Source organism: Malaclemys terrapin, chromosome 5, assembly GCF_027887155.1.
Source record: "Malaclemys terrapin pileata isolate rMalTer1 chromosome 5, rMalTer1.hap1, whole genome shotgun sequence".
In the NCBI taxonomy this organism is placed as follows: domain Eukaryota; kingdom Metazoa; phylum Chordata; order Testudines; family Emydidae; genus Malaclemys; species Malaclemys terrapin.
In genome coordinates, this window is record NC_071509.1 from 117,840,350 (window position 1) to 117,866,480 (window position 26,131).

At 43.4% G+C, this 26,131-nt stretch overlaps 1 protein-coding gene across 1 annotated transcript in view; it reads left to right on the forward strand.

Moving 5' to 3' along the window:
• The window catches only part of GPAT3 (glycerol-3-phosphate acyltransferase 3), a 29,495-nt gene extending 5,258 nt beyond the window's left edge, over window positions 1-24,237 (forward strand). The window contains exons 3-13 of the mRNA XM_054030692.1: window positions 8,350-8,422; window positions 10,517-10,787; window positions 12,746-12,820; window positions 14,942-15,031; window positions 15,838-15,931; window positions 17,381-17,496; window positions 20,041-20,096; window positions 20,643-20,728; window positions 21,304-21,432; window positions 22,173-22,252; window positions 23,080-24,237. Of these exons, the coding sequence (XP_053886667.1) occupies window positions 8,350-8,422; window positions 10,517-10,787; window positions 12,746-12,820; window positions 14,942-15,031; window positions 15,838-15,931; window positions 17,381-17,496; window positions 20,041-20,096; window positions 20,643-20,728; window positions 21,304-21,432; window positions 22,173-22,252; window positions 23,080-23,206 (1,197 nt within the window). The 3' untranslated portion in view covers window positions 23,207-24,237. The remainder of the gene's footprint in view (window positions 1-8,349; window positions 8,423-10,516; window positions 10,788-12,745; window positions 12,821-14,941; window positions 15,032-15,837; window positions 15,932-17,380; window positions 17,497-20,040; window positions 20,097-20,642; window positions 20,729-21,303; window positions 21,433-22,172; window positions 22,253-23,079) is intronic.
• The last annotated feature ends 1,894 nt before the right edge of the window (window positions 24,238-26,131 follow it).

Below are 26,131 nucleotides of genomic sequence, written 5' to 3' on the forward strand. Positions count from 1 at the left end.
AGCTCCCCTACAACTCCCACTTGTGAGGGCTTCTAATAGAGCTGCCTTTAATTAATTGTTTAATTAATGTTTTTGAAGAAGTCCTAATGTGCCTGTCCTTACTGTATATACTTAAGGGACATGAACTAGTGGTGGATTTCTGCCCTCCCCCAACCAATGCAAAAAACCCTAATTGACTTCACTTTCTGATTCTGTTGCATTGAACAACACTGCTTTTTTTGCAGTGCAGGGGAAATTCTCTTTTTAAGAGCCATATCTATTGATCTTGAGGTCTTCCTCTCCCCTCACCCCACGCTTACAAAAGTAGCATAGAAACATCTGGTCCAAACACAAGCTGCCTTAGGGTGACCAGATAGCAAATGTGAAAAATCGGGATGTGGGGGTAATTAGAGCCTATATAAGAGAGACCCAAAAATTGGGACTGTCCCTAGAAAATCAGGACATCTGGTCACCCTAAGCTGCCTGCATCCCTCTACGATGGCACCACTGAATAGATAGCTGAAACCAGGACTGATGTTTCTAATGCTGTACTTCTGAGAACTTGACTGGTCTTTGCTTCTAATCACTGCTCTTGTCTTTTAACTGCAGATGCCTCTTTGCTCAGTTTTAACCAAACAACAAGACCCACTTTTCCTATGCTTGCTCTACTAGAGTTTCAAATAGCACTGTGTGGAAAGCCTCTAAACTCTTTCTAATAATTTGTGGTCTAGCTTTGTAGCATCTCTCTGTGCTTAAGGAAAGCCAAAGTCAAACTGAGCTTAAAAACTAGATTTTTTTTTTTTATTTAAAGGAGGGAATAGGGGGTTTGCAAAACCTAGGACAAATTGTGATTTCCACTTTGAGTTCTAATGTCAGGTTTTTAGTGTGTGCTTCCCAGGGATTATGGAAACTCACAGGTGTACAGTGTTGTGCTAATCCATAAGGATGCAAAAATAAAATTGCCTGGTTCACACTAAGAATTGTAAAAAGTAATGAGGTGGCTTTGTTTTTTATTATTATTATTAAGTGTCAGTGATCTAAGGCATTTGTAACAAAGGTCAGGAAGTAAACTTTGTTTACAAAAGGCATTATCAAGTTTTTCTCAACTAAGATTTACTTGGTCTTGTGACGTACAATATATTCTCTCAGGAATGTGCATATGTGACTTTCATTAGCATGAAGGCTAGTTCGGTATGAACTGAAGGAAGAATACCTTTCTGAAATAGAATGCCCTGGTTTGGCTAATGCTTTAGGCACAGCTCGAAAAGTATATAGCAGCCTAGCTATAGAAGGGTAGGAATAGATGAGAGGTAAATAGCAGGGTCTCAAAGGATCTGTACTGGGACCAGTGTTGCTCAACATTGAGGTGGCAAAGTTTGCAGCTGATACAAAATTACTCGGGATAGTTAAGTCCAAAGCAGGCTGGAGAGTTACAAAGGGATTTCACAAAACTACATGACTAGGCAACAAAATGGCATATGAAATTCAATCTTGATAAATGCCAAGTAATGCACACTGGGGGGAAAAAATCCCAACTATATATATGAAATGGGTTGGGTCTAAATTAGCTATTACCACCAAGAAAGAAATCTTGACGTCTGTTTGGATAGTTCCCTGAAAACATGCTCTCAATGTGCAGCGGCAATCAAAAAAGCTAACAACGTTAGGAGCCATTAGGAAAGGGATCAATAATAAGACCGACAAGATCATTATGCCACTATAAATATGTGGTACACTCACACCTTGAATACTGCATGCAGTTCTGGTCTCCCCATCTCAAAAAAAGCTATATTAGAATTGGAAAAAGTACAGAAAAGGGCATAAATGATTAAGGATATGGAAAAAGTTCCATATGAGGAGAGGTTAAAAAGGCTGTGACTGTTAGCTTGGAAAAGAGATGACTAAAGGGGTGAGATATGATAGAGATCTATAAAATTATGAATGGCATGGAGAAAGTGAATAAGGAACAGTTATTTATCCCTTCACAAACTACAAGAACCCTGGTCACCCAACGAAATTAATAGGTAGTAGATTTAAAACAAACATAAGAAAGTACTTTTTCACACTACGCACAGTCAACCCATGGAACTCATTGCCATGAGATCTTATGAAGGCCAAAAGTAATTCTTTTTTGAACCCGTGATAGAGAAGTTCATGGAAGATAGCTCCATTAATGGCTATTAGTCAAGATGGTCAGGAATGCAACCCCATGTTCTGGGTGTCCCCAAGCCTCTGACTGCCAGAAGCTGGGACTGGATGATGGGGGTGGATAATTTTGCTAAATTGCCCTGATCACTCCCTCTGAAGTATCAGGCACTGGCCACTGTTGGAAGACAGCAGTGGTGCTGGAGCAATTTTTATAGTGGGGGAGCTGAAGGCGGAAACCATGTATTTGGGTTTCTTACTACTTTAAGCTGGGGGGTGCAGCAGCATCCCTAGTTGCAGTACCTATTTAAGAGACAATACTGGGCTATGTGGACCATTGGTCTGACCTCATAGGGCTGTATTTATGTTTAAAAGTTCACATTATTTCAAATAGTTCTTTGAAGTGCAGCACTTGCCAGGGATTACATTGTCAGGTCTCCTGCCTAGAGACGTTATGTATCATTGTGGGATTGTATGTAAACACTTTAATTTTTAATACAATGAAGTCCTAAATTGGCTTAACTGGATTCAGTAAGGTATATCCAGGATAATGCAGGAAATTGCCATATCTGTCACACTTCCTTCCTTAGGTTTCACAGCTGATGACTTCCAAAATATTAGCTACCTGAGGCTACGCATTCTCAGTTCAGGGGAAACAAGCACAAGAAAGGGTGGAGGGTAGAACACCAGAAAACCATATCAAACTTGCCAAAAATCCTGCAATATTACTCGTGTTTCAAGAAATATTACTGGACAAAACATTTCCTGGAAACTAGTGACCAGGTGGAATATTTCCCCTTGTGCCTCAGGTCAAGCTACAACGTGGTAGCTTTTTGTTGTTGTAAAGAACCTATGTTCAGTTCATGTGCTGTAAGTGGCTTGGGGCTGGTCCACACTAATCCCCCCAATTCGAACTAAGATACGCAACTTCAGCTACGTGAATAACGTAGCTGAAGTCGAAGTATCTTAGTTCGAACTACAAGGTACTAACCGCGGGTCCACACACGGCAGGCAGGCAGGCTCCCCCATCGACTCCACATACTCCTCTCACGGAGCAGGAGTACCAGTGCCGACGGCGAGCACTTCTGGGATCGATTTATCACGTCTATACAAGACGCAATAAATCGATCCCAGAAGATCGATTGCTTACCGCCGAACCCAGAGGTAAGTATAGACATACCCTTAGTCTAGTTTACGCTGAAAGACTGTAATGAATGTTTTAACCATGGTTCTGGTGCCATGTTTGTGACTAGGTCGTGTTACATGGTAGCACTTCCCCCGCCCGCATAGTAAATACTCCTCCTACCAAGGCATGAATTCAAGAAAGTGATGAAATTCCTTCCTTTTTTGTGCCTCACCAAGCACATTTCAATCTGATTTAATCCAGACTCTGCTGTTGTATAGCAGATCTTGTGTAGGAAAAGTGACTATGGAGCTCTCAGATCAGGCTGTTTTAGAGCAATTTTTGAGGAATGAAATGTACCCTTTGAGAAGGACAGACAAACACATCTTAGCTGTAGATGTTGCCTGGTTTACTTTACATCACACTTCAATTTTTATCTGCCTTGAAGATCACTGCCTCTCTTGCAAAGCATTGCTGTACATTGTGATGTTGCAACTTTGCAAACACTACAGATGCATGTCTCAATATCCTGTGTTTTCAGGATTGTTACTGATTTCTGCTGTGTTCAGACCTATTTGATTCTGCCTTTAATATGGACTTAGCTGTGTCTAAAGTAGTGCAGCAATAAGATTAAACTTTTATCTGGAATGATTCCAAATGAGAAGCTGCCTGCTCCTTCTAAACTCTAAATTGGTGACTTTATAGATTCCTATCTTTTCTCATGCAAAATGGGTAGGGATCAAAACTTGTCTCTGGTCACTAGTCTTAGACAATTGGCTGGGAAAAAAACAAGGTATTTACCAAAATGTGTCTAGCCTGGACCAGTAATGAAAGATGGAACCTTACATCATGGGTGCAATTTATTGTAATTCATATTTTTGCCATTTATTTGAAAAAGGTAATACCTAGAGGCCCAAAGCAGGTCATGGTCTGACCTATTGCTCTGCACTGTGCAAATATAATAGACATTTCCTGCCCCCAGGGCTGGATTAACTGTCCTGTGGGCCCAGGGCTATTTGATTTTGTGGGGCCCCTGTATACAAGTCTTTTTCCTGAGAGGGAGTTTGGTGCAGGATGGGGCTGGGGCAGGGGATTGGAGTGCAGGGTCTGGGGGGAAGTTTGTATATGACTCAGTATAGAGGGAGGGGGATTCTGATCTGGGGCAGGGGTTGGGGTGGAGGAGGGGGTGTGAGGTGCAGGCTCCGGCAGGGAGGTGTTTATCACAGGTGGCTCCTGGCTGGTGGTGCAGGCTCAGGCAGGCTGCCTGCCTGCCATAGCCCCATGCTGCTCCTGTAAGCAGTCAGCTGCTAGCACATCTCTGCAGCCCCGGGGGGGGGGGGGGGGAGGGAGACAGTTCGTCTCCGAGGTGTTGCATTTTTACATCAAGAATATATACACTTGTTCTGAGGTCTGGAAGGAGGTGAGAGGCAGAGCAGTTGAAAAATCTCTGGATAAACATAAAATGGGGGAGGGGGAAATAAGTGATGACATGGTAGAGGTCTACTATAGACCACCAAATCAGGAGTGTCAAGCTGTCTGGAGTGGCTTAAGAGCATGAGTACCAACCTCAGGGGAGAATGTTAAGAACGGGGGCACAAACCCCAAATTGGTTGTGAGTTCAATATGTAGATTTCACCAACCAAGTCTGAAATATGAACTTCTCAAGCACTGTAACATGGGACACAGACAAACTGGAGTACCCAAAGAGATTATCTTGCCACCCTTAGGCAAGCTTGCCTTTGATAGATAGTCCCTCACAGCAAAATTCAGGTTCTATCCAGTCCCAAAGGACCAGTCACTTACCCCAGGTAAATTGTACTTTAGATCTGACACCAAAGACAATGCTTGTTGTTTATATGTAGCTCTAGAACTCCATTAGGAGCAGGAGAAAGATGAAAGTAAGTGTAGGCCCTCTACTTAGTAGGGAAAGAGAGCTAATGACTGATGACATCAAGAAGGCTGAGGTGTTCAATGTCTATTTTGTGTCAGACTTCATTAAGAAGGCTGATTGGGACCAGATCAGTTAATACTAACAACTGGGGAAAGCAAAACATTGCAGAATAGAGGGGGGAAAAATAGGTTAGATATTTTCAAGTTGGCAGGTCCTGACGACCTAGGTACCCTAGGGTACTTAAGGAACTAGCTGAAGCAATCTCAGAGGTAATTATCTTTGGAGGACAGGTGAGTTCATAGAGGATTGGAGAAGGGCAACCTAGTATTGTCTTTAAAAAGTGGAACCAAGAGCACCTGGGGAATTAGACCAGTCAGCCTAACTTTGATATCTGAAAAGATATTGAAACAAATTGTTAAAACAATCACTTTTTAATAATCATGAGGATAATAGGGTTATAAGGAATAGCCATCATGGATTTATCAAGAACGAATCATGCTAAACCAACCTAATGTCCTCCTTTGACCGGTTTACTGGCCTAGTGGATGCGGTAGATGTGATGTATCTTGATTTTTAGTAAAGCTTTTGACATAATCCAACATATTGTCATAAGCAATTAGGGAAATGTGGTCCAGATTAAATTCCTATAAACTGCACACAACAGGTTGAAAGATCGTACTCAGAGTAGCTATCTGCTGGCAAACTGGGAGTATGTATATAGAGGGGTCCCCAAGGGTCTGTCTTGTTGACTAGTACCAGTTCCATTTTCACTAATGACTTGGAATGGAGAGTACCCATGTAAAATTTGCAGATGACATTAGGATGGGTGGGGTCGCAAGCACCTGGGACATATTAGAACTCAAAATGATCTTGACCAATTGGAGAATTGGTCTGGAATCCACAAGATGAAATTCAATAAAGGTAAGCGCAAAGTACTACACTTAAGGGGGGAAAAATCAAATGCACGATTACAAAATAGGGAATAACTGCCTAGCTGGCAATGCTGCTGGAAAGGATTTGGGGGTGATAGTGGATCAGAAATGGAATATGAGCCAACAATGTGGTGCAGCTGCAATAAAAGCTAATATCATTCTGGGGTGTATTAACAGTAGTGTCCTATGGGAGATAACTATCTCGCTCTATTCAGCACAGGTCAGGCCTCATCTGGAGTAGTGTGTTCAGTTTACGGTACCATGCTTTAAGAAGGATGTGGACAATCTGGAGGAGGTCAAGAGGAGAGAAACAAATGATAAAAGGCTTAGAAAACCTGACCTATGAGGAAAGGTTAAAAAAACTGGGCGCGTTTAGTCTTGAGAAAAGAAGACTGGGAGGAAGGGGGCGGTTGGATAACAGTTTTCAAATATGTTAAGGGCTGTTAAAAAGATGCCGGTGATCAATTATTCTCCATCGCCACTGAAGGTAGAACCAGAAGCAATTGGCTTAATCTGTAGCAAGAGAAATTTAGGTTCGATATTAGGAAAAACTTTCTAACTATAAGGATAGTTAAGTACTGGAATAACTTCCAAAGGAGGTTGTGGAATCACTGTCACTGGAGGCTTTAAAGAACAGGTTAGACAAACACCTGTGAGGGATGGCCTAGGTTTACTTGGTCTTGCTTCAGTGCAGGCGGCTGGACTTGATGATGACCTCTCGAGGTCTCTTCCAGCCCTATGCTTCTTTGATTTTTATGAAACAAGCAGTGTTTCTATTGGTGGCAGCCTCCTGGTTTAGTGTGTATGGGAGTGGGCAGACGTTACTCTTTTTTGTTCCTTGCTCTGTTATGAAACCTTGGACAAAGCACTTTTCTTCACTTTCCTCTTCCACCTTCTGTCTCGTCTATTCAGACTGCAAAGCTCTTAGGGAAGGGATTGTCTGTACAGCATCTAGCACAATGGGGTCCCTTTAGGTGCTCCTATAATACAAATACTAAGCGAATACTTTGATGTTGGTCCAAGACTTTTTAAGTTCTAGGCTTCTGAGCAGGATAATGCTTTGATTCCTGAATAAGGATAGATTTAGTCATTGAGAGAACAACCTCCCCGTTGTCACTCTTGAACTAGCTAGCAAGAATAGTCACAACTTCTTTTCTAGGATCTGTCCCATGGATGGATATGTCTCAGTATGAAAGTGGAATTAATATTCTCTGAAAGGGAATTTAAGGTTTAAATAGTGTCTTGTAATCTCTTCCTGAAGAACTCAGTGGAATCTCAACTGACACTTTTTGACAAGACAGGGTCCGTTTTCGACTGGGCGTTCTGGTTGAAAACCAGACACCTGGCAACCCTATGCACCACCATGGCTTCTTTGCTAGTCTATACCTTCTTGACACAGGATGTCTAGGAGAGGCTGCTGGTGGATTTCTCCCTGTCTGTGAAGCTGCAAATGTGGCACACAAGTTCAAAACACAAGTTCTTTACTGCTCAAAACAAGTGCTGGTGGCTGTTCAGTGGCATTATGCTAGACCTCCTTCGCGAGCCTTTGGCCTATACTAGAGGAGATCGGTCACTAGCACCATGTTCACCCTGTAGGCAGTTTCTTCAACACCCTGTGCTCAAAAATCATGACTGGCATAAAAAAATCATAAGTCCTTTTTTAACTTTTTTTTTTCTTTAGAAAAATAACCGTGGGTTCTCTTACTTGCTCTTTGATATCTGAGCCTTTAGTGTGCACTCAGGTCACACTTTCTAGCTTATCTCTGTAGCCATAAGGGATAGAGTATTCCCGCTACACCGGCCCCTCCCACCCTCTTTCCACCCCCCAACCCCCCGTCCCCCAAGCTCAGGTTCTACTGAAATAATGACTCTGGCAGCTGGGGCATGACTTATAGCTGGTTGGTCTCTGCTTTGCTTGGATGCTGAGGACCACTAACGAAACCTTTTTTTAAAAAAAATCCTGTGATGTATACTCTTCACTTTATGAATTGGCATTCTGTTCTATTAAAGTTGACAGAGTGAGTCTAGAACTACTGGTTGTTTCCACTGACTCTTGCTGGCAGGGTTTTATCTATACCAAGACACTTAAAAACAGGAACAAAATCAGAGGTGGTGTGTGTGTGATGGTTTGTCTAGTGAAGAGAACTTAATGCAGATGGCTTTCAAGGGAAGTACCACTTACTCTCTAGGAAGCTCTTTTAATGGTGAGCAAATGTTAAACATCAAACGCTGTCTCTTAAATGCATACTTTTTTTTTTTTCCCCCCCCCTCTTGAACAGTGGGCCACAATACGGATCCAGAAAGGAGTCAGACAGGAGCAGGCAATGGCACTTAAGAACTCTTCTTCCAGTGGTAAGAATTCTGAATGAAGAATGTCTCAGTAATATTAACCTGAGGAAAATGGGGAACAGATTAATAGCTCCTTATTCCCCATTTTAAAATAATCTTGTTCTTAAATTACTATTGTAGTGCCCAGAGGCCTAAGATCGGGGACCCATTGTGGCCAGTACTGTCAGGCATCTAGTAAGATAGAGGCTCTGCCCCCAAGGAGCTTGCAATCTAAAGGTTCAATTTTGCCGCTCTTACTTGTGACATCTTTTAAATGGTTTAGTCACTCTGCACTCGGTTGCAGAGCTGGGTCTAAATATAACCTTACTTACATGGAATAGTACTGTACGCCAAGAATAGCTCCATTTATTTCAGTGGGTCCACTTACGTAAGGTATTGCTCAGTGCGAAGGGGGGCAAAACCTAGCTAACAGATGGAGGCTAAGGGTGGGAGTGAGCATTCTGTGCACTTCACAGATGGGATCTGAGGCTATGTCTACACTATATAGGAGCACAGCTGCACCACTAAAACTGTGCTGCTGTAAGGGGTCCTATGTAGCCGCTCTTTGACGGTAGGAACCTGCCAGCATAATTAAACCACCCCCAACAAGTGGTGCTAGCGATGTCGGCAGGAGACTCACTCCTGCCGATATAGCGCTGTCCATACCAGCACTTTTGTTGGTGGAACTTATGTCCGTCAGGGAGGTGGGTTTTTTCACACCCCTGTCCCACCAAAGTGGTGGTGTAGACAGTGCCTGAAGCTCAGAAGTCAAGTGACTTGCCCCAGACCATATAGTCTGTGGCCAAACTGGGAACTGAACTCTGATATTAATCCCAGTTCAGTGTTCCAACCACAAGGTCATTCTGCCTCTAAGTTAAACACTAGATCACATCAGTAGACAGCTCATGTGTGGCTAGCCCTACTACTGATTTCCTCAAAACATCTTAAGTAAGCAGGACTTCAGCTCTAGTCAGCACTTACACTTTGTCCCTGATCGTCAAGAGATACCCAGCAATGGCACAGATCTGTTTATTATTATTATTATTATTATTATTATTATACCATAATAAAAAACATTGGGCAATGAATATTGCCTCTTCTAATGCAACAACTCCTTCTGTTTCTCTTGGCTTCCTTTGCATTACATGGACAAAGTTCAAATGTTGCAATTCAATTTTTATTGTGAAATAAAATAGTAGGGGGTAGGGCTCTGCTTTCTTACAGGAACTGTTGGCACGACTGCCTGCAGGATTTTTCTCAGTTGTGAGCCACTGCTGACCAGGGGTGCCAAATGCAGGCTAGCTGCAAGTCTGGCAAAGATGACCTATTTTCAGCAGCTCTTCAGGTTTTAGCCTGTGCTCCAAGTCCTGGCGTCTTGGGTGGTGGTGAACAAAGATGTCCAACACAAACAGGTGCCAGGGGTAGGAAAGATTTTTGAGGAGTGGAGAATGAACACTTTAAATATGGGTTTGCAGCATTGGGGGAGGAGAATCTGTTCCCAAGTCACACTTACGCTTCTCTGGCAGTGCAAAGTGGTCTTGGGGTGAATGTAATTTACACTGGAAGGCTCTATTGCATTGCCAGAGTGGTGTAAAGGGACCTTAATGTAAATGAGATTGGGTCTCTGTTCTGTACTTTTCCAAGTAGAGCACTTCTTGCGTCTAGTCCTAAGCTGCTATTGTCTAAGGGACAAAGCATATGTATCTTCCAGAATAACTGAAGAAACAGGTGGGTGCTCTCATCCTGTCTTCTCTGTGGGGTGACTGGAGCTGTGGCGAGGACACATGGATTAGTTTCTAATGTTCATCCTATATGTGGTTTAGGAAACGCACAGGGAGAGAGTGGACAGGAAGGAAAGAGTCTGCCTTGTTGCATAACTTCCAATTTGCCACAGACTGGACAAGTGTCTGCATTTTGGGGGTGGAGGTGATGAACTGGCCTGCTGCATAGTATTTGCAAATAATCCATGACTCACTGTTCTGGCAGTCAAACACGTGTGGCTCTGATATTGTTAGGCCGCTAGCTGAGCGGCACAGAGCAGCAAGAAATCCTTTGTGACAAAAGATCAGCTGTTTAAATCCATTCTCTGTTCAATTTCTTCACATTTCTGTTATTAAGGCATCATACAGAGAGATGAAACCACTATGGAGAAGGAGATCGCGGGCCTGCACCGAGTAGACTTTGAACTCTCCGATGTGTTCTATTTCTCCAAGAAGGGGATTGAGGCTATTGTGGAAGATGAAGTCACCCAAAGGTTTTCTTCAGAGGAACTAGTCTCCTGGAACCTTCTTACAAGGACTAATGTCAATTTCCAGTACATCAGCCTGCGTCTGACTGTAGTGTGGGTCCTTGGGGTCCTCATCCGCTACTGTTTCCTGCTGCCTCTTCGGTGAGCCAAGTACTGGGAGAATAGTTCTCATGTATATGTATGTGGTGATTCACTGGGATTCACCCAGGCCAGTAAGGGGCTCAGCCAACACTTCTTGCAACTCTAGGCACCTAGAATGCTCTGCTGCTGTAGCTCACAGCCCTGACACCAACTGCCAGTCTACAAGTGTGGAGGTCTCACCCAGGCTCCCACCACCCACTTACTCCTTGTAGGGGAAACTCACCAACCTTTCCAGCCCCAAATTCTCCCCCCAGAACATCTTTCTGCAGCCCCTCTTATTGTAACATCCACAAAACCTTATCAAGTTTGCTGCTCCTCTAAAGAAATAGTACAGAGAGCAGCTTATTAACTTAGTTGGGGCTGACAATCCTTCCATTTCAGTCAAAGCACTGAGTTGGTTTATGGTAAAAAGCAGACAAGTTCCTTAACAAAAGGGCATAGAGTTAAGTCATACCAAGTGTAAGAAATAAAGCTAGAAATGGTTACAAACACAAAAGTAAAAATACGCTTCTAAAATTATAACTTAATTTCAGAAGGTTACATTCTTGGTCTAAGCAGGTTTCTTACCTATAGTCAATTTCCAGAGACTTTTAGCTATCTTGGATAATAATGCATAACTTTTGTGTTCTCTCCCCTGCTCTGTATAGTCTAGTAAACCTTGGAAATGCATTCTTCTGAAGGATATCCCCAGATACAGTTCCTTTCCCCTGCTGGGTATTACATCCATGTAGATGCCATACCAGCTTCTTCCCTGCTGGTGACTTTTACGATGCAAATGATCTTCCTGCAATCTCAGATACAAATGAATAGCCCACTGTCCTTGGCCATGCCTGGCTTGAAGTGTTGGCCTCTTTCCTTTGTCTGGAAAACCATGTTTATCAACTTCCCCTGAGGTGCCTAGTTTAAACATGTTTGTCGCATTTTCAGCACCTCTGTATAATTTGTTGTAGATTAACTGGACATAGGTATATCATGCAAGAATATTAATGATCAGTGAGTTGTTTTCCAATGACCTTAAATGACAGCTTTTAGATACAGATTATGACAACAATGTGTTAGGTGAAGTGGGCATGTCAGGTTACTGACACACAGCAGTAAACCACCAATGGGCCTCTGTGTCACATACGCACTAATGTGAAATGATCACTCTGCAGTTTGAGGTAACCGAGTCCTGCAAGAAATGATGACAAACATGCAAGCAGGGCCGCCCCAAGCAAAAACAATTTTGGCCGCTCTCTTCCCCCCCCCCCCTTTGCCCCCCATTTTTTCTTACCCCACCCCCGGCCCCGCCTCAACTCCACCCCTTCCCCAAATCCCCAGCCCTGCCTCCTCCCCCCAGGCTCTCAAGCCTAGGAGGGAGGGAGGGAGGGGGAGAAGCAGCGCGTGCGCCACGGCCACTCAGAGTCTCCCCCTCCCTCCCAGGCTCTCAAACCTGGGAGGGAGGGTGAGCAGCGGCGCGCGAATCAGCTGTTTTGCATGCCGCGGCCGCTCGGAATCTTCCCCCTCCCTCCCAGGTTTGAGAATCTGGGAGGGAGGGTGAGCAGCGGCGCGCGAATCAGCTGTTTCGTGCGCCGTGGCACATGAGCGGCAGCAGAGTTGAGCTAGGGCGGCCGGGGCACATTTTTAGGGGCGGCATTCTGGCGCCGGCCATGCCACCCCTAAAGATGTGCTGCCCCAACCACCAGCTTGTTTTGCTGGTGCCTAGAGCCAGCCCTGCATGCAAGCTGGGCTTTTTTAAGTTCTCACTGCACCCATCGCTGTGGTGTCTCTGCTTCTTTTACTCCCTCCCCCATCTTAAAATTGAAACTATTGTAGGGGCTCAGATATTCATCAGATACTCTTCAGCATTCTAATGTTCTCTAGTACATGTTTTTGTGACATGAATTGCCATAATTCCCCTCCAATAGGGATCTTCTTGCTGCAGACAAACAGTCTTGTCTCTTCCTTTTCGTTTTTAGTGTTACCTTGGCTGCCATTGGGATTGTTTCAATGATTGTGGGAACCACACTTGTAGGGCAGTTGCCAAACAGCAGGTAAGTGTGTGTTTTTCCCCTTAATTAACCTGTTTGGGAAGAATTTTGTGGAGAACTAGGGATTGACTCTGCCCATGGCAAACCTGCCATGTCCACGATATGGCATCAGTGCTGAAAGAACGCAAAGTTAATACTGTGAATCTTTTCTAGTCCTCTTCTAAAACTGCCAATTTATGTGGCGCTCTACAAGGATGTTCGGTGTCCTGAAGAACTTGAATACCAAAAAAAAAAAAAAAAAAAAAAAAATGCAGGGGAAGGTGGAGATACCAAGGAAAAGATTCCTAGAAGCATGCGTGTGGAGAGTTTTAAGGGGGAAAGAGGTGTTGGGGATTGGTTCTGCTTTGAGCAGGACTAGGTGACCTCCTAAGGTCCCTTCCAACCCTTATATTCTATGAAACTACATCTACGTTTAGGGGGCAGTGTAACAGACTGCAAAGCTGAGACTGAAAAACCCAGCACAAAGGTGACTTGAAGCTGCCTGAAAGAGGGGAATCTTGAGTTGTCCACACGCTAAGGGCCATTATGATCACTTAGTCTGAGTTCCTGCATAATGCAGGCTGTGGAATTTCACCTGATTCCTGAATTAAGCCCAGCAACTTCCAGTTGAATTAGAGCAAGTCAACTTACAGCAATCATGGTCTGCTCTGTCTAACTTGAACTGAAGTCTATTTGGCTCCCAGCCAGAGGTGAAAGTAAGCCGGTACGCCCCGGTATGGCATACCGGCAAGAGCAGTGCGCCGTACTGGGGTGGCCCAGCTTCCCCAGGCAGCAATTTAAAGGGCCTGGGGCTCCCAGCTGTGGCTGGAGCCCCAGGCCCTTTAAATTGCTGCCAGAGCCCTGCTGCTGGAGTTCTAGAGTAGTGGCAGGGCTCCGGGGGTTGTTTAAAGGGCCCAGGGCTCCTGCTGCCTCTTCGGCCCAGGCCCTTTAGATTGCTGTCAGAGCCCTGGGGTAGCAGCGGCAGCAGGGGGCTCCGGCAGCGGTTTAAAGGGCGTGGGGCAGTAGCGGTGGCCAAGCCCTGGGCCCTTTAAATTGCTGCTGGAGCCCCCGGCTGCTGGTGGGGGAGGCGGAGGGGTACAGGCCGGGGCTGGCTCTGATCCCGCCCGTTCCGCCTGAGGCCCCATCTCTTCCGTGGGCTAGAGCCAGCCCCAACCCAGCCCTGTACCGGTAAGTCCCCTATTTTTACTGAATTCTCTTCCTCCTTTGCAGCACCAGTGGAACTGTTAACTAAGTTCCAGTTGTGACACTTGTGCTAACCTACCATTTTAAGGGGATAGCACCTGTGTAACTGAGAGTCTATCTTGCCCTGGAGGGCCTGTCATTACTGATGATTGTCAGAGTCCAGCTTGATTTGTCAGGGTCCAGGTTGAGTTTGCAGGGAGGCAAACAACAACAAAACCTCCTCTCCTTACCTGTGAAGTGAGCATGCTCATTATGGAAATAACTGAGAAGAAAACATGAAACCCCAATACCACTCTAAAGGGCAGTGCTACTCGAAACAGCAGCTAAACACTCCTTCCTTCACTGGTTTCCCCTGTTATGCCTCTATGTGGTTTCTCCCCAAGCTATCCAGAGGAGCCCGGGAGGTCTCTGCTATGTAGGTTGTCTCTCTACCAGTGGTATCACCACTCTTTATAGTATGGAAGCACCTCTGGGAAATCAATCTTTGTTGGGCTGCCTTTGTGCTGCGGTGTGTGTACATAAAATAAACACACTGAGATGGTAGGTCTACTTCAACGAGCCTATCTAAATAGACAAGACAGAGAGTGGGAGGTGAAGTGACTTGCCCAAGGTGTTGCAGCAGTTTGGTGGTAGATCTGGGAATAAGACCAAAGTTCCTAGAATCCCAATCCACTGCCCTAAACACAGTACTATTGCAATAAAGTCTTAGCCTAGTCCTTGTAACTGGAAAACTGCTTCTATTATAGCTCCCTTCCAAGACTGTTTGTTTGTAAGTAGGGTGACCAGATGTCCCTATAAAATTGGGACAGTCCCGATATTTGGGGCTTTTTCTTATATAGGATCCTATTACCCCCACCCCCTTTCCCGATTTTTTTTTTTTTTTTTTTTTTTTGGCACACTTGCTATCTGGTCAGCCTATTTGTAAGTGTACGTGTCTTTCAGCGCTAAAGATTGGCTAAGTGAACTGGTCCACCTGACATGCTCCCGGATCCTCGTCAGAGCTCTGTCTGGTACCATCACGTACCATAACAAGTGAGTAAGTCTGTGTTGCACTCCACTACTGTAAAGGGCAGAGCCGTCCCTTGGGTAGGATGAATTGGGGCAACTGCTCCAGGTCCAATGCTTTTGGGGGGGTGTCCCGTGGGCTGGTGTGATTGGCTGGCATGAACAGTCCAGGAAGAGACAAATCCATCACTTCCGTTCCAGGCCCTACATCCCTATAGGGATGGCCCTGGTAAAGGGGATGCATAACTCTAGGCAAATAGGACTAAGGGGGTAACTTTTTTATTTTTTCAGGGGGAGTCAGTGGTGGTATGACTGTCTAAAAGTGAGGACCTCTTTTAATGATCTTTAATTAGTCTATATGGAATTTGCATGACTCTGCTACACAGGCAGAGCAGCTGAATGATGAAGGTGTTTGCTCAGTGTTTACTTATTAGCTGATAGTGTGACAACTAAATCTTTTACCAGATGTTCTTCTCAAAGCATGGTTCAAATGTTATTTAACACTATTTTCATTAACAGTAGGTCTAGTTTGTACATTGACAACATGTTCACCAACAATTTTCTGTCAGTTAGAAAATAATCACAACCATATTGTAGCTTGGGGGTGCCTACAAAATTATTGTAAACTGCTGTTGTTGTTCCATTGAAGTGCAGGCTCTCATGAACTAGTGAGAAACTGAATATAATCAACAGAATGTTTGTTAACCCTTTGGCTGCAGTTTGACCTGTTGAACCAAACACTGGCTTGTCCAGTAGTCTAGGAAAATATTGTTAAGTAGGCAACATAGTTATGTTTTGTACAGTTAAGTGAATAATACTTCTTGTCATTGCAGGGAAAACAGACCACAGAAAGGGGGTATATGTGTTGCCAACCACACGTCTCCAATAGATGTTTTAATCCTGACTAACGATGGATGCTATGCAATGGTATGATAAGTGAAAACGTGTGATGTTGATTTACACAGTAGCGGTCAGGAGGAGGCCACTAAAGTTTGTGACCTAAACTAGGGTCTGACTCCAGATGTCTAGAATAAACACTATGTACTAACCCAGTGTATCACCAGCTTCTGACTACAGGAAGGATTTCTAACTTCTCGCAGCATTTTCTAGAAGGAACATGCATCCTGAGATCCCAGATTAAACTCAGTGGCTTCTACCAGGTTGTTTGTTTATGGCACTTGGTCCCTTCAGACCAATGTGTAAATGAGAATCTGAACCACTACAGAAGTCACAGAAATGGAATCTGTCGGATCACTTATTAAAAATGCATTTCTTTACACTGCATTGTTAAGTTTCAGGTATGTCTCCATGGCAGATGAAGGTGTGATTGTAGCATGGGTAGGCATGTCTACATTAGCTTTAATCTTGCTCATGTAGGTAACAGTAGTAGTGAAGATATGGCACTACAAGCTGGCAGCCCTATTATAAGCCCAATGGGCTATACACTCAGGTTGGAATTGTGAAATGCCCAGAAAAAAAGTAGTAACAGGTTAAGATGGGGGCATCTCCGTGTACCTTGTGATGTGGTAATGGCACAAAGGTGGTATCAAACTCTAACTTTCATCTTTAGTAAATGTTAACTTTCCTATTGTAACACTTCAGTGACTGACAGTACCTAAAATCTGTGCAAGTCACTGGTAGATCAGAGTACTGCAAAATATTTTGCCTAAAAGGTTATAAAAGTAAAGGCAGAGGACATGGAGAGAGGAAGACTTCTCTTAAGTATTGATGCTAATTGCATTGTGAGTAACATCTTTCTGTTCATGCAGTTGGTGCACAGTTCTTGGTGTGCATGCAAAAGCATGTAAAACTTCCAAAATTTAGGTGTGTTAATACTCACAGCTATATGCCCACCCTAATGTGCATGAGATAACCTAGTGCAAAATAATGAAGAGACCAAGATGGTACAAACTCTAAACTATTTTGTAAAAACAGAACTTCAGAAGGGACTTTAGTAGCCACCATATTGGTTTGAACGTGCTTAAAGGGATTTCTAACTGTGTGCAGAGACTTCACGAGGGTGAGGGGAAACTTGACGCGTCAGAAAAATTCAATCTTAAGGGTCTTTTGTGATTTCCTGAAGATGCACAAAAGTAAATGCTAACAAAATAGTTGTCTCTTTACTTTCTACTGTCTATATATTCAGGGTTTGAACTATGATGTGCAATATTTATATAGTGCTAAAAGCCCAACTTTCCAATACTGTATTTTCTAGGTGTCTAGGAAACTAATGCTTTTACTGGACTTTTTTTTTTTTGGTACATTGCAAAGCTCTAGTTTAAGAGATACCTAGCTGTATTTTAAATAGGCATGAAGCAGATGGACTTTCATTTTTCCATGAGTTTCGTATAGTAGCCGTCTCATTTGGGCTTGCAGGTTGGCCAGGCTCATGGGGGTCTAATGGGACTTATTCAGAGATCCACCGTCAAAGCCTGTCCCCATGTCTGGTTTGAACGCTCAGAAATGAAAGACCGCCACCTAGTGACAAAAAGGTAAGGAATGGGCAATCACTCGGCTGAGTGCTGCTGTAGCTGTGAACAATGGCATTATTCTAACCATAACAATCCTAGCATCTTGGAGCCCTAGTCATGAGCCAGAACCGCATTGTACAAACACAGAACAAAAAGATGGCCCTTGCTCCATAGGGCTTACAACCCAAGTATTACACAAGAGACAGACAGACATACAGGCAGGTGGGGATGGGGGGGCAATAAGGAAACAGTAAGTCATTGGTCAGCATGATAGGCAGTGGCCTTGGCATGCCAGTAGCCAAACAGTCTTGCCTCTTCTGGAGGGTGAAAGGCTAGACTGTAGAAGCACTTTATCTGCAATGAATATATCTGGCCATCTTGTTCTAAATGCTAAACACCTTGCAGAAACACTCGGAATACCAGGACTCAACCTCCTTCTATGATTGTGTATTACCATAGTCTGGAGTGATGTGAATTGCAGTCATTTGCAACATGCATGCAGTGAATGAAAAAATTACAGTTGTGGGAGCAATCCTACACTATTTTTCTTTGGGAATATTACTATGCATCTAATTTGCAACAGAAATGGAACTTGGATATTACCCACAGATGGGGAGGGAATAGGCAAGTGTGTGCTTGCAGATGAGTGCTGAGATACTGCAGAAATGGGGCAACAGTTTGAAAAGTCATTTAGCACTCTTGGAATCTCTTCCTATAGTAAAATAGTTTAGACAAAAGGTTCCAGTAACGAAGGTGTTCCAGGTGTGACTGCCCAGAACTTCTGACATGGGGTTAATCTGATAACTCTGCTGCCAGGGACACTTGGTGAGCAGGTACCCAAGTGTCTTTCTGTTTCTTTCCACAATTATAATCTAAATTGTTTTCCCACATGAATGTCAAGGAAAAGCAGTATGAAATCCCAAACTGGGATTTACTGTTGGGAGGTAGGAACCTAACATTACTCACAAAATATTAATTTTACCATGAAATAGAATTACCCGTAGCTCTTTCTGAAATGTCCTCTAAATTGGAGCCGTCTAAAAACCACAGACTTGCTGGTTTTAGATGAAGTTACCTACAATACTGAGCTCCTCCTGGAAAGGGCAAGATTTCTGCAAAGAAGAACTTTCCCTTAGTGTAGTACAGTAGAGATAGTAGTGCTATATTTCAAGTATCTATGAAGTTTGTAGTCCAGCTTCAGGTTTGTTGTAAAGGGAATCACTCTCCTGACTCAGGAATGGAGTTGTTCCTACTTAAAGATCTGAGTCTGGTATAGCTGACCTCCCATGATGGGAGGGAAGCTCTCAATAACTGGGGAGAATCATGTTCTCTCATCCCTCTTTCTCTTCTTGCATACCTTCACTAACTACTTCATTTACAGAAGATAACTGAAGGGAGTGTCGTTTTTTGTTTTGTTTTTTTGTGGTGTGTGGCTGTGTTTGGGGGAGGGGAGAAGAAGACAGGAGATGAAATATTTAGCCAATTGTCCTGATCATAATAACCTTCCAAACTAAAAACTTTCAAACTATCTGTTTCTGCCCCAGTTGATTCAATCAAAGGTGCACCTGCTGGTTGGGACTGGATTCCAATGCCGGGTGTCTGTATCCTATCTTAAATTTTGTGTAGAATTTTCAGGATAGCCTTATAGGGAATAAACTTGTCTTTCACCTTCCTGGCTTCTAAATGGTAGATTGAAGGGGCATTCCAGAAAGTCTACTCAACCAAGATCGAGGAGTGAGAATTGTGGGCATAATATATATTTCAGAAATGGAGAAGGCCTATGATTAAATAACTAGAACCAAGATTATGTAGCCTGTATCAAACTTGCATATTTTGCTCAGCCTGTTTAAATATTGCAGTCAGTGGGGCTTCCACTTGAGTGTGCCACAGCCTAAAGTATCTTACAGACAAGAAGTTTTTCCAGATAGGCAGCCTAAAACTTAACTTGAACTTTATGCCTTTCCTTTCTTGCATTAACACTACTTCCTCTCAGTGCATCAGCCCTTCAAATACTTGTTGTTGGTTTTTAACCCCTCCGTTATTGCTTGTGAATCTTGCAACAGAGGTGCTTTTTCACAGACTCCCTTGTTGAATCCTTTCCTCTTCTTACCACAGTATATTAGCTACTTATTACTAGAGCTTGCCACAAAAGCGCCATTTTTCATGGGGTGGGGGGAGGAGGGGAAATCTTGCAGTCTGTTATTGAACTTAAAAAATCAGAACAGTTAGAGGCTAAACATGAACACGCACTTGTGCTCACGCGCATGCTCGCTCGTTCTCTCTCTCTCTCACTCTCATACATCCGTGGGCAAGAGAGAGAGCTGGGGATGTCCCTTTTGAAGTAAGAATAATTGGTGAAATACTGGGTAGGACTAAATTAATAGTAAAAGAACTAGAGAGCTGAATCTAGGCTCAAATGATATTCCTGTTATCACTTTGCATCTGTAATTCATATGTTGCATCAAGTGTTGGCTTTTGGCTTCTGTTGAATGTACATACATGACTGGGAAAATTAATCCTGTTTCAAAATGTATTGCTTAAACATCCTTCTTTCTGCTTCTACAGACTGAGAGATCACATAGCAGATAAGAACAAACTGCCAATCTTAATTTTTCCAGAAGGTAAGAAACTGTCTCATTCCACTGGACTTAGTTCTCTTCTCAGTGCTTATGTCGCTCTTCATTGTCCTGTTGTGACACCGATTGCTCAAACTGATCTTGTTCCACACTTATAATAGGAAACATCAAGTGTCAGGATGCCCCGGCTCCTCCCAAAAGTGGTGGGATGAAGGGGATGAGTGCTGAAAGGGTTTTTTCCCACAAATGGCTTAATCCTTCTTCTCTGATGCAGACACAACTGGCTGTGTCTGCATCATGCATGGCCTCCCTGCTTCTACCTACCCCTCCATCCTCTCCCCCAAACCTCAACCCTACTCTTCTAGCACTGCAGGGAGGGGAGCACTGTCCCACCATTCTTTGGCCTCCAATCTTTAGGCCTGGACAAAGCACAGACATTGGAAAGACTAACTCATTCTTCTTGGAAGTGCTTTTCACTGTTCCCCAGTGGTTGCTTGCTTTGCAAACTGGTATAATCCTGCTGTCTGACTCCATTAGAATATATAACAAAGGTTTCCTGATTGCCAACACTCTGACTTCTCTTTTGTTCAGGCACTTGTATAAACAACACATCAGTAATGATGTTTAAGAAAGGAAGCTTTGAAATAGGAGGGACCATTTATCCAGTTGCAATCAAGGTAAAATACAATAGCAATAGGTCTCCAGACACTGCTGTTTACCTGTAGAAAGGTCTGGCTGCGTGGTGGGTGGGTGGGAGATGGACAAGAGTTTGTCTCAGTACTGTTGCTGGTAGAAGCACATGCCTTACAAGTGGCCCTCTGGTGTACTTGGCCATCGGAAAGCGAACAACTGAATACCCATGAATGAAAATAATTCAGTCTCTTTAGAGTTGCTCTCTTGAAATAAGTGGAAACCTGTTGGTGGGTTCTGTTGGCGTCTTCCTTACAACGTGGAAGACTGGAGAGAAGGTAGGCGGTCTGGCCAGCCCATGAATTAACAAGTCAATATTTGAAGGAATAAGAACATGAAACTTGTAATCAAGGCTAGACCTGACACCACTGTAAAAATATACAGCATCTCCCCATGCTGTACCTCGGGGGGTGGAGGCCAATGTGTAATGGTTACTAATGTCCTCCTATAAGCCTTGTGAGTTAAGCGCCCTAACACGTGTTTACTCTTTGGATCTATATTATTTGCATGTTCATTTATGATGAAGGAAATGACTTAAACTTACTATTTTGCCCCTCTGCAGTATGACCCTCAGTTTGGAGATGCATTCTGGAACAGCAGCAAATATGACATCGTGAGCTACCTGTTGCGAATAATGACAAGTTGGGCCATTGTGTGCAACGTCTGGTACATGCCACCGATGGTCAGAGAGGTATCTTTGCATATGGTTGGTTGTTGATTTGTATAGGATGTAAAATAAGTATGGCTCAGAATCAATCTTAAATTGAGCTTCCTTCAATGCTCTTGGTAGCATGATACAACTTTTTTTCAATTTTGCATTTCCCAGTGTATTTAAGTATGGAATGTACCTGCAGTATATTAGCTGTTGGACAGGGACAGCCTCCTTTTTCATGTAGTGATGCTCTGGGACTAAGTGCTGATGGCACAATGGCTACACAATTACTCATGCTAATATGAGCTGTGCTGCTAAGAATAACACTTGCTGTTTGGAAAATTGGTTTATTATTAAGTCATCAATCTGTTCTGAGGGGAAACTTTCTCCACCTTGCCATCACTTCAAAAACAGACCTAAAATGTGTGCTAGATTTGCCTGGGAAGTGTGTGATCTTCCATTTAGTAGTATCAGGTTGCTGATGAGGCGTGGACTAACGTTCTTTGAGGAAAAGAAGGCTAAAAACTAGACCTTCAGAGAACGAGCTTAGTGTGTCAAAGACGCTCCACTTCCCTCTCTGACACCTTCCCTTCTCCGCCCCCCCCACAAAAAAACCCAATGGAAAACCCCCAAACAAAACAGGATGAAGCCTAATGCTCTGAAAGCAAAAGCTTTCTGGTCACAAACTAAAGAATCTGTAGGACTTGCAGCACAGCTGTGTGTTTTTAAAAAACAAAAAATTCCATAGGTCAATTGACTCTAATTTCTATCCCTTGAAGGAAGGAGAAGATGCCGTCCAGTTTGCCAACAGAGTAAAGTCAGCCATTGCTCACCAAGGAGGACTGACTGAGCTTTCCTGGTATGAGATGTGATTCTGCTTGGGCTTAATGTGACACTTTTGCATACATGTCTTGAGTCTTTATGGCTATAGAATGTGGTTCAGATTCTCTAACGTATCTAGGGGACTTAGACACGTCTTCACTATATAATTTGAAGAGGTGTTAATCCCCTAGACAGCTTTGACTGCCTCAACCTTTGTGTTCTTTAATTTAAATGGTCTTAGCCAGGATATGGTAGATAATGAGGGAGTTGGCTATTCAGGCACTTCCATATGAAAGAAGGTTTTCTTCATAATTTATATGATGACAATACAGAGCTCTTGAACAGTGGGTTTCAGCTAAAAGTTTCAAAGCACAATACAGTCTTCCCTGTTTGACAAATAGAAACTAAGGCACATAGAGGTGACATTCTTGTAGTGAAGAGACACCAGGTAAGGAGCAGAGCTGAGACTAGGACCCAGGTCTGCAGAGTTCCTACCCATTGAACACCCTGCCTCAGTATGGGTTTATGGTACCCCAAGAGTATGTAGTGCTATAAAAGAAGTGGATCATGCTGAAAAAACTCTAGAGCAAGGCCCTGATGAGAGCAGTCAAAAAGCACAAGTGTATTCAGTGCTCTAGAGAGCCAAGAAGGATGGGATATGGAATTTAAGTAACATAAGGGACAAATTATACTATTCATGCAAATGCTACTTTCCCTGAAGTCAAGATGAAGTTACATGGGTGCATATATTTAAGGGCTTTGGCCCAGATCATTAAAGGCATTTAGTGGCTCAACTCCGACTTCATTTTTCCCTAATGTTGAAGTTAACATCTAACTGCATCCTTTCTGTCCTCTGTGCTCCAGGGATGGAGGTCTGAAAAGGGCCAAAGTCAAAGACACCTTCAAGGAGCAGCAGCAGAAAAACTACAGCAAGATGATAGTAGGAAATGGATCAACAGGAAATCCATCAATGGGAGCAGAATCAGACTGAATCCCAGCTTTTCCAACTAAGCTTCCCAGGACTAGCTCTTACAGGAATACTGTGGGTTTTTCATTTAGAAAAACCAAACCTATTCTAATGTGCATGTATCTCCTTTATGTGGATGGGGAAGAACATACACACGGGGCAGTATTTTGTTTTTTATTTTTCTTGAAAGCATGATATTCCACTGAATTGCAGCTGCAGGTATGATGGAATAGAACCTGACTTAAAACTGGATGGGGGAGAAAGTGCAGTTTTTCAAAACCGTACATGACATTCTCTTGAATCTCTGAAAGGGAAGTGCAGACAGTGAGTCTAGCCTGATGCTGTCAGGTTACTGTGTGTGCAAATAACTCTTCTTGCTAAAGTCACTTGGAAGTTGTAAACAAATTTGTTTCTTGAACAGCTACTTTCTCTCTCATCATGCTTGTAGGCTGGCTCTTTTGTTGTATGGTTCTTAACTAATCTTGCAGTTTTAGTGGTGTCCTGATGCAGGTCTGTTGTCTCCATTTGTTTGCATTTCTATGTATGTGAAACAGGGAGGTGGTGAATAGCCTAGAATGACAGACCCTAAACAGTGGGGAGAGAGGTGGGCAATCAGAACAACATCCTCTTCAAACACAACCAGGACCTTGGATGGCCTCTAAACCTAGAATTGCCTCTAATGGAAACTGATACCTGAGAAGATATTTAGGAGATTCCTCTAGAAACATCTCTGCATACTGGAACTATTCCCTAAACTACTGTGCTTCTTCAGACTGGGAACAGTAAAGGGAAGAGATGATTGGGAGCTCCATAACTGAAAATGGATACCTCTGTATTATAGTAGATGCATTTTTATTATAAGTGCAGTAATTCTTTTTTTTGCGGAATGCTAACAGCTTAACAAAAATCTGTGGGGATCAGCAACCACAACACAGCTCATACTTGGCTGGGCTAGCAATATCTAGTGTGTCATTTGCAGTAAAAGAAATGGCCTGTTGGGAACGCATGTATACTGCAGCCTTATTGTAAATGGGAAATAAATTCTATATTTCTAATGCGTCTCTGGTGGTGGTATTTTTCCTCTAACTTGTTCGTTCTGGCTTCTATTTCTCCTTCTGTTGGGCAATGGCTTGCAGTGTGGCTCAGATCCACAAAGGGACATGGGCACAGCAGCACCTCGCCACCTGGTGGGATCCATAAACACTCAATTAGCCACCCAGGATTCCTAGACAATGCCTAGGGAGAAACAGGTGCCTCAGAAAGGGATCCACAAAAGCCACCCTGCTAGGTGGGGAGCCACCTAAGCTAGTCAATGGCAGATGCTGAAGAAAGGGGTGTGGCCTAAGCCCTGCCCTTCTTAGAGCATTATGCAGTCATCTCTGCTTAGAATCCACAGATGAGTCATGAGCCTAAGCAGTTTCTTGCAAGGGTGGCAATGACAGAGGAAGCCTCCCCTCGTTAGGGAACTCCTTAGGTTCAATTCTCCCTGTCCCTCCCCGCCTGATGAGGAATAGGGAATTTTTCCCCCTCTCAGGTGAGTGACTTAACAGCTAGTGCTAAGTAAGCATTACTCTTGTGCTCTCTATGGCCCAACACATCTTATTTATACACAGTGGAACAGCTTCAGCAGGAAACTCCTATATCTGAATATCCCATAGTCCACTGATTATTTTTTTTTTCTTTTTGGGGTACTCATCCCCCCCCCTCTCCTGCCGTTTTGGATGGAGTTAAGTATGCTCTGAGCATGCCTGCTGGATTGGGCTCTGCCAGTGCAATAGGTGGGGCAATACCTGATTTGAGGCTCCTGCTAGGCCTTAGGCATGAGCTAGGCCCACAGCTGCAATAGGATTTAGGCACCTATGTTCCTACTTAATGCACTGTCAGAAAACAAAGTGAAAATAGTAGGAGATAAATCGCTGAAGTCAACATTGACTTCAATGCAAGCTGGGTCTGGCTCAGTGGAGTATAGTGGCATGCTACAATTCTGGAGTCCAACAATTTTAATGTAACTTCTGCTAACGTAGGCCCACTTTTTGCCTTTGATATAAAGGAACAAAATGACTTTGTATCCAGGGAAAATAAATTGCTTCAACACAATGCACACTTAAAACTAGTACAGGAGGGAACCCCAGAGACACTAGACCAATTAACTTACAATTAAACCCCAATAACAATGAGCCTCAGCGCAAGAGCCTGTAATAAACTGAACTATTTTAAAAGGGCGGGGGGGTGGGGGGAGAAACAAACAATAAAACCTCTTCCCTCTGCCACAAGAGAACCTATTTAATTCTGACTAGATCACTATAACCTGGGGATTTCCCATATGCTCCTAAATATGAAAACTGCTATTCTTTAATCGAAAATTATGGGCCCAAACCTATATGTACATGAGCACCTCTCTCAGGTTAATTCCTTCCACTGAAGTTAGCAGGGCTACTGACGTGAGCAGTTTTGTGGGTCCACATTGACACTCCGTGAAGGTCTTCCGTAAGCTTAATTGCATATTGGATTATAGCCTACATTTTCAAAAGTAACTAGTAACTTTTAGGGGCCAAAGGTAATATACCTTAAGTGGATATGACTTTTGCTACTAACTTTCTGCCGTTTATGTTGTATGGGCTGAAATTTTCCTGGTTTGGTATCTACTTGAAGATCATTCTTAATTTGTAGAATGTTTTGGGGGGTAGAGGAAGAGGGGTGGGATAATTTCTATTTAATAAAGAAATGCTATCGCTGCAGCTGTAGAGGGAAGTTAAACTGGGCTAAGAGTTCAAATTTAGCATTGATGTAGTCCTGGTAGAGGAGGGTTAAATTTAAGAATCCTGGAGAGAAACTGGCTGTGATTTTTTTTGTTGTGGTTATGGGGCTAGTTACACCTCTGCACCCTCCTGCTCTCATAAATTCATCTAGCTTTATGTGAGTGAGTAGTCCTGCTGAAGTCAATGGCAG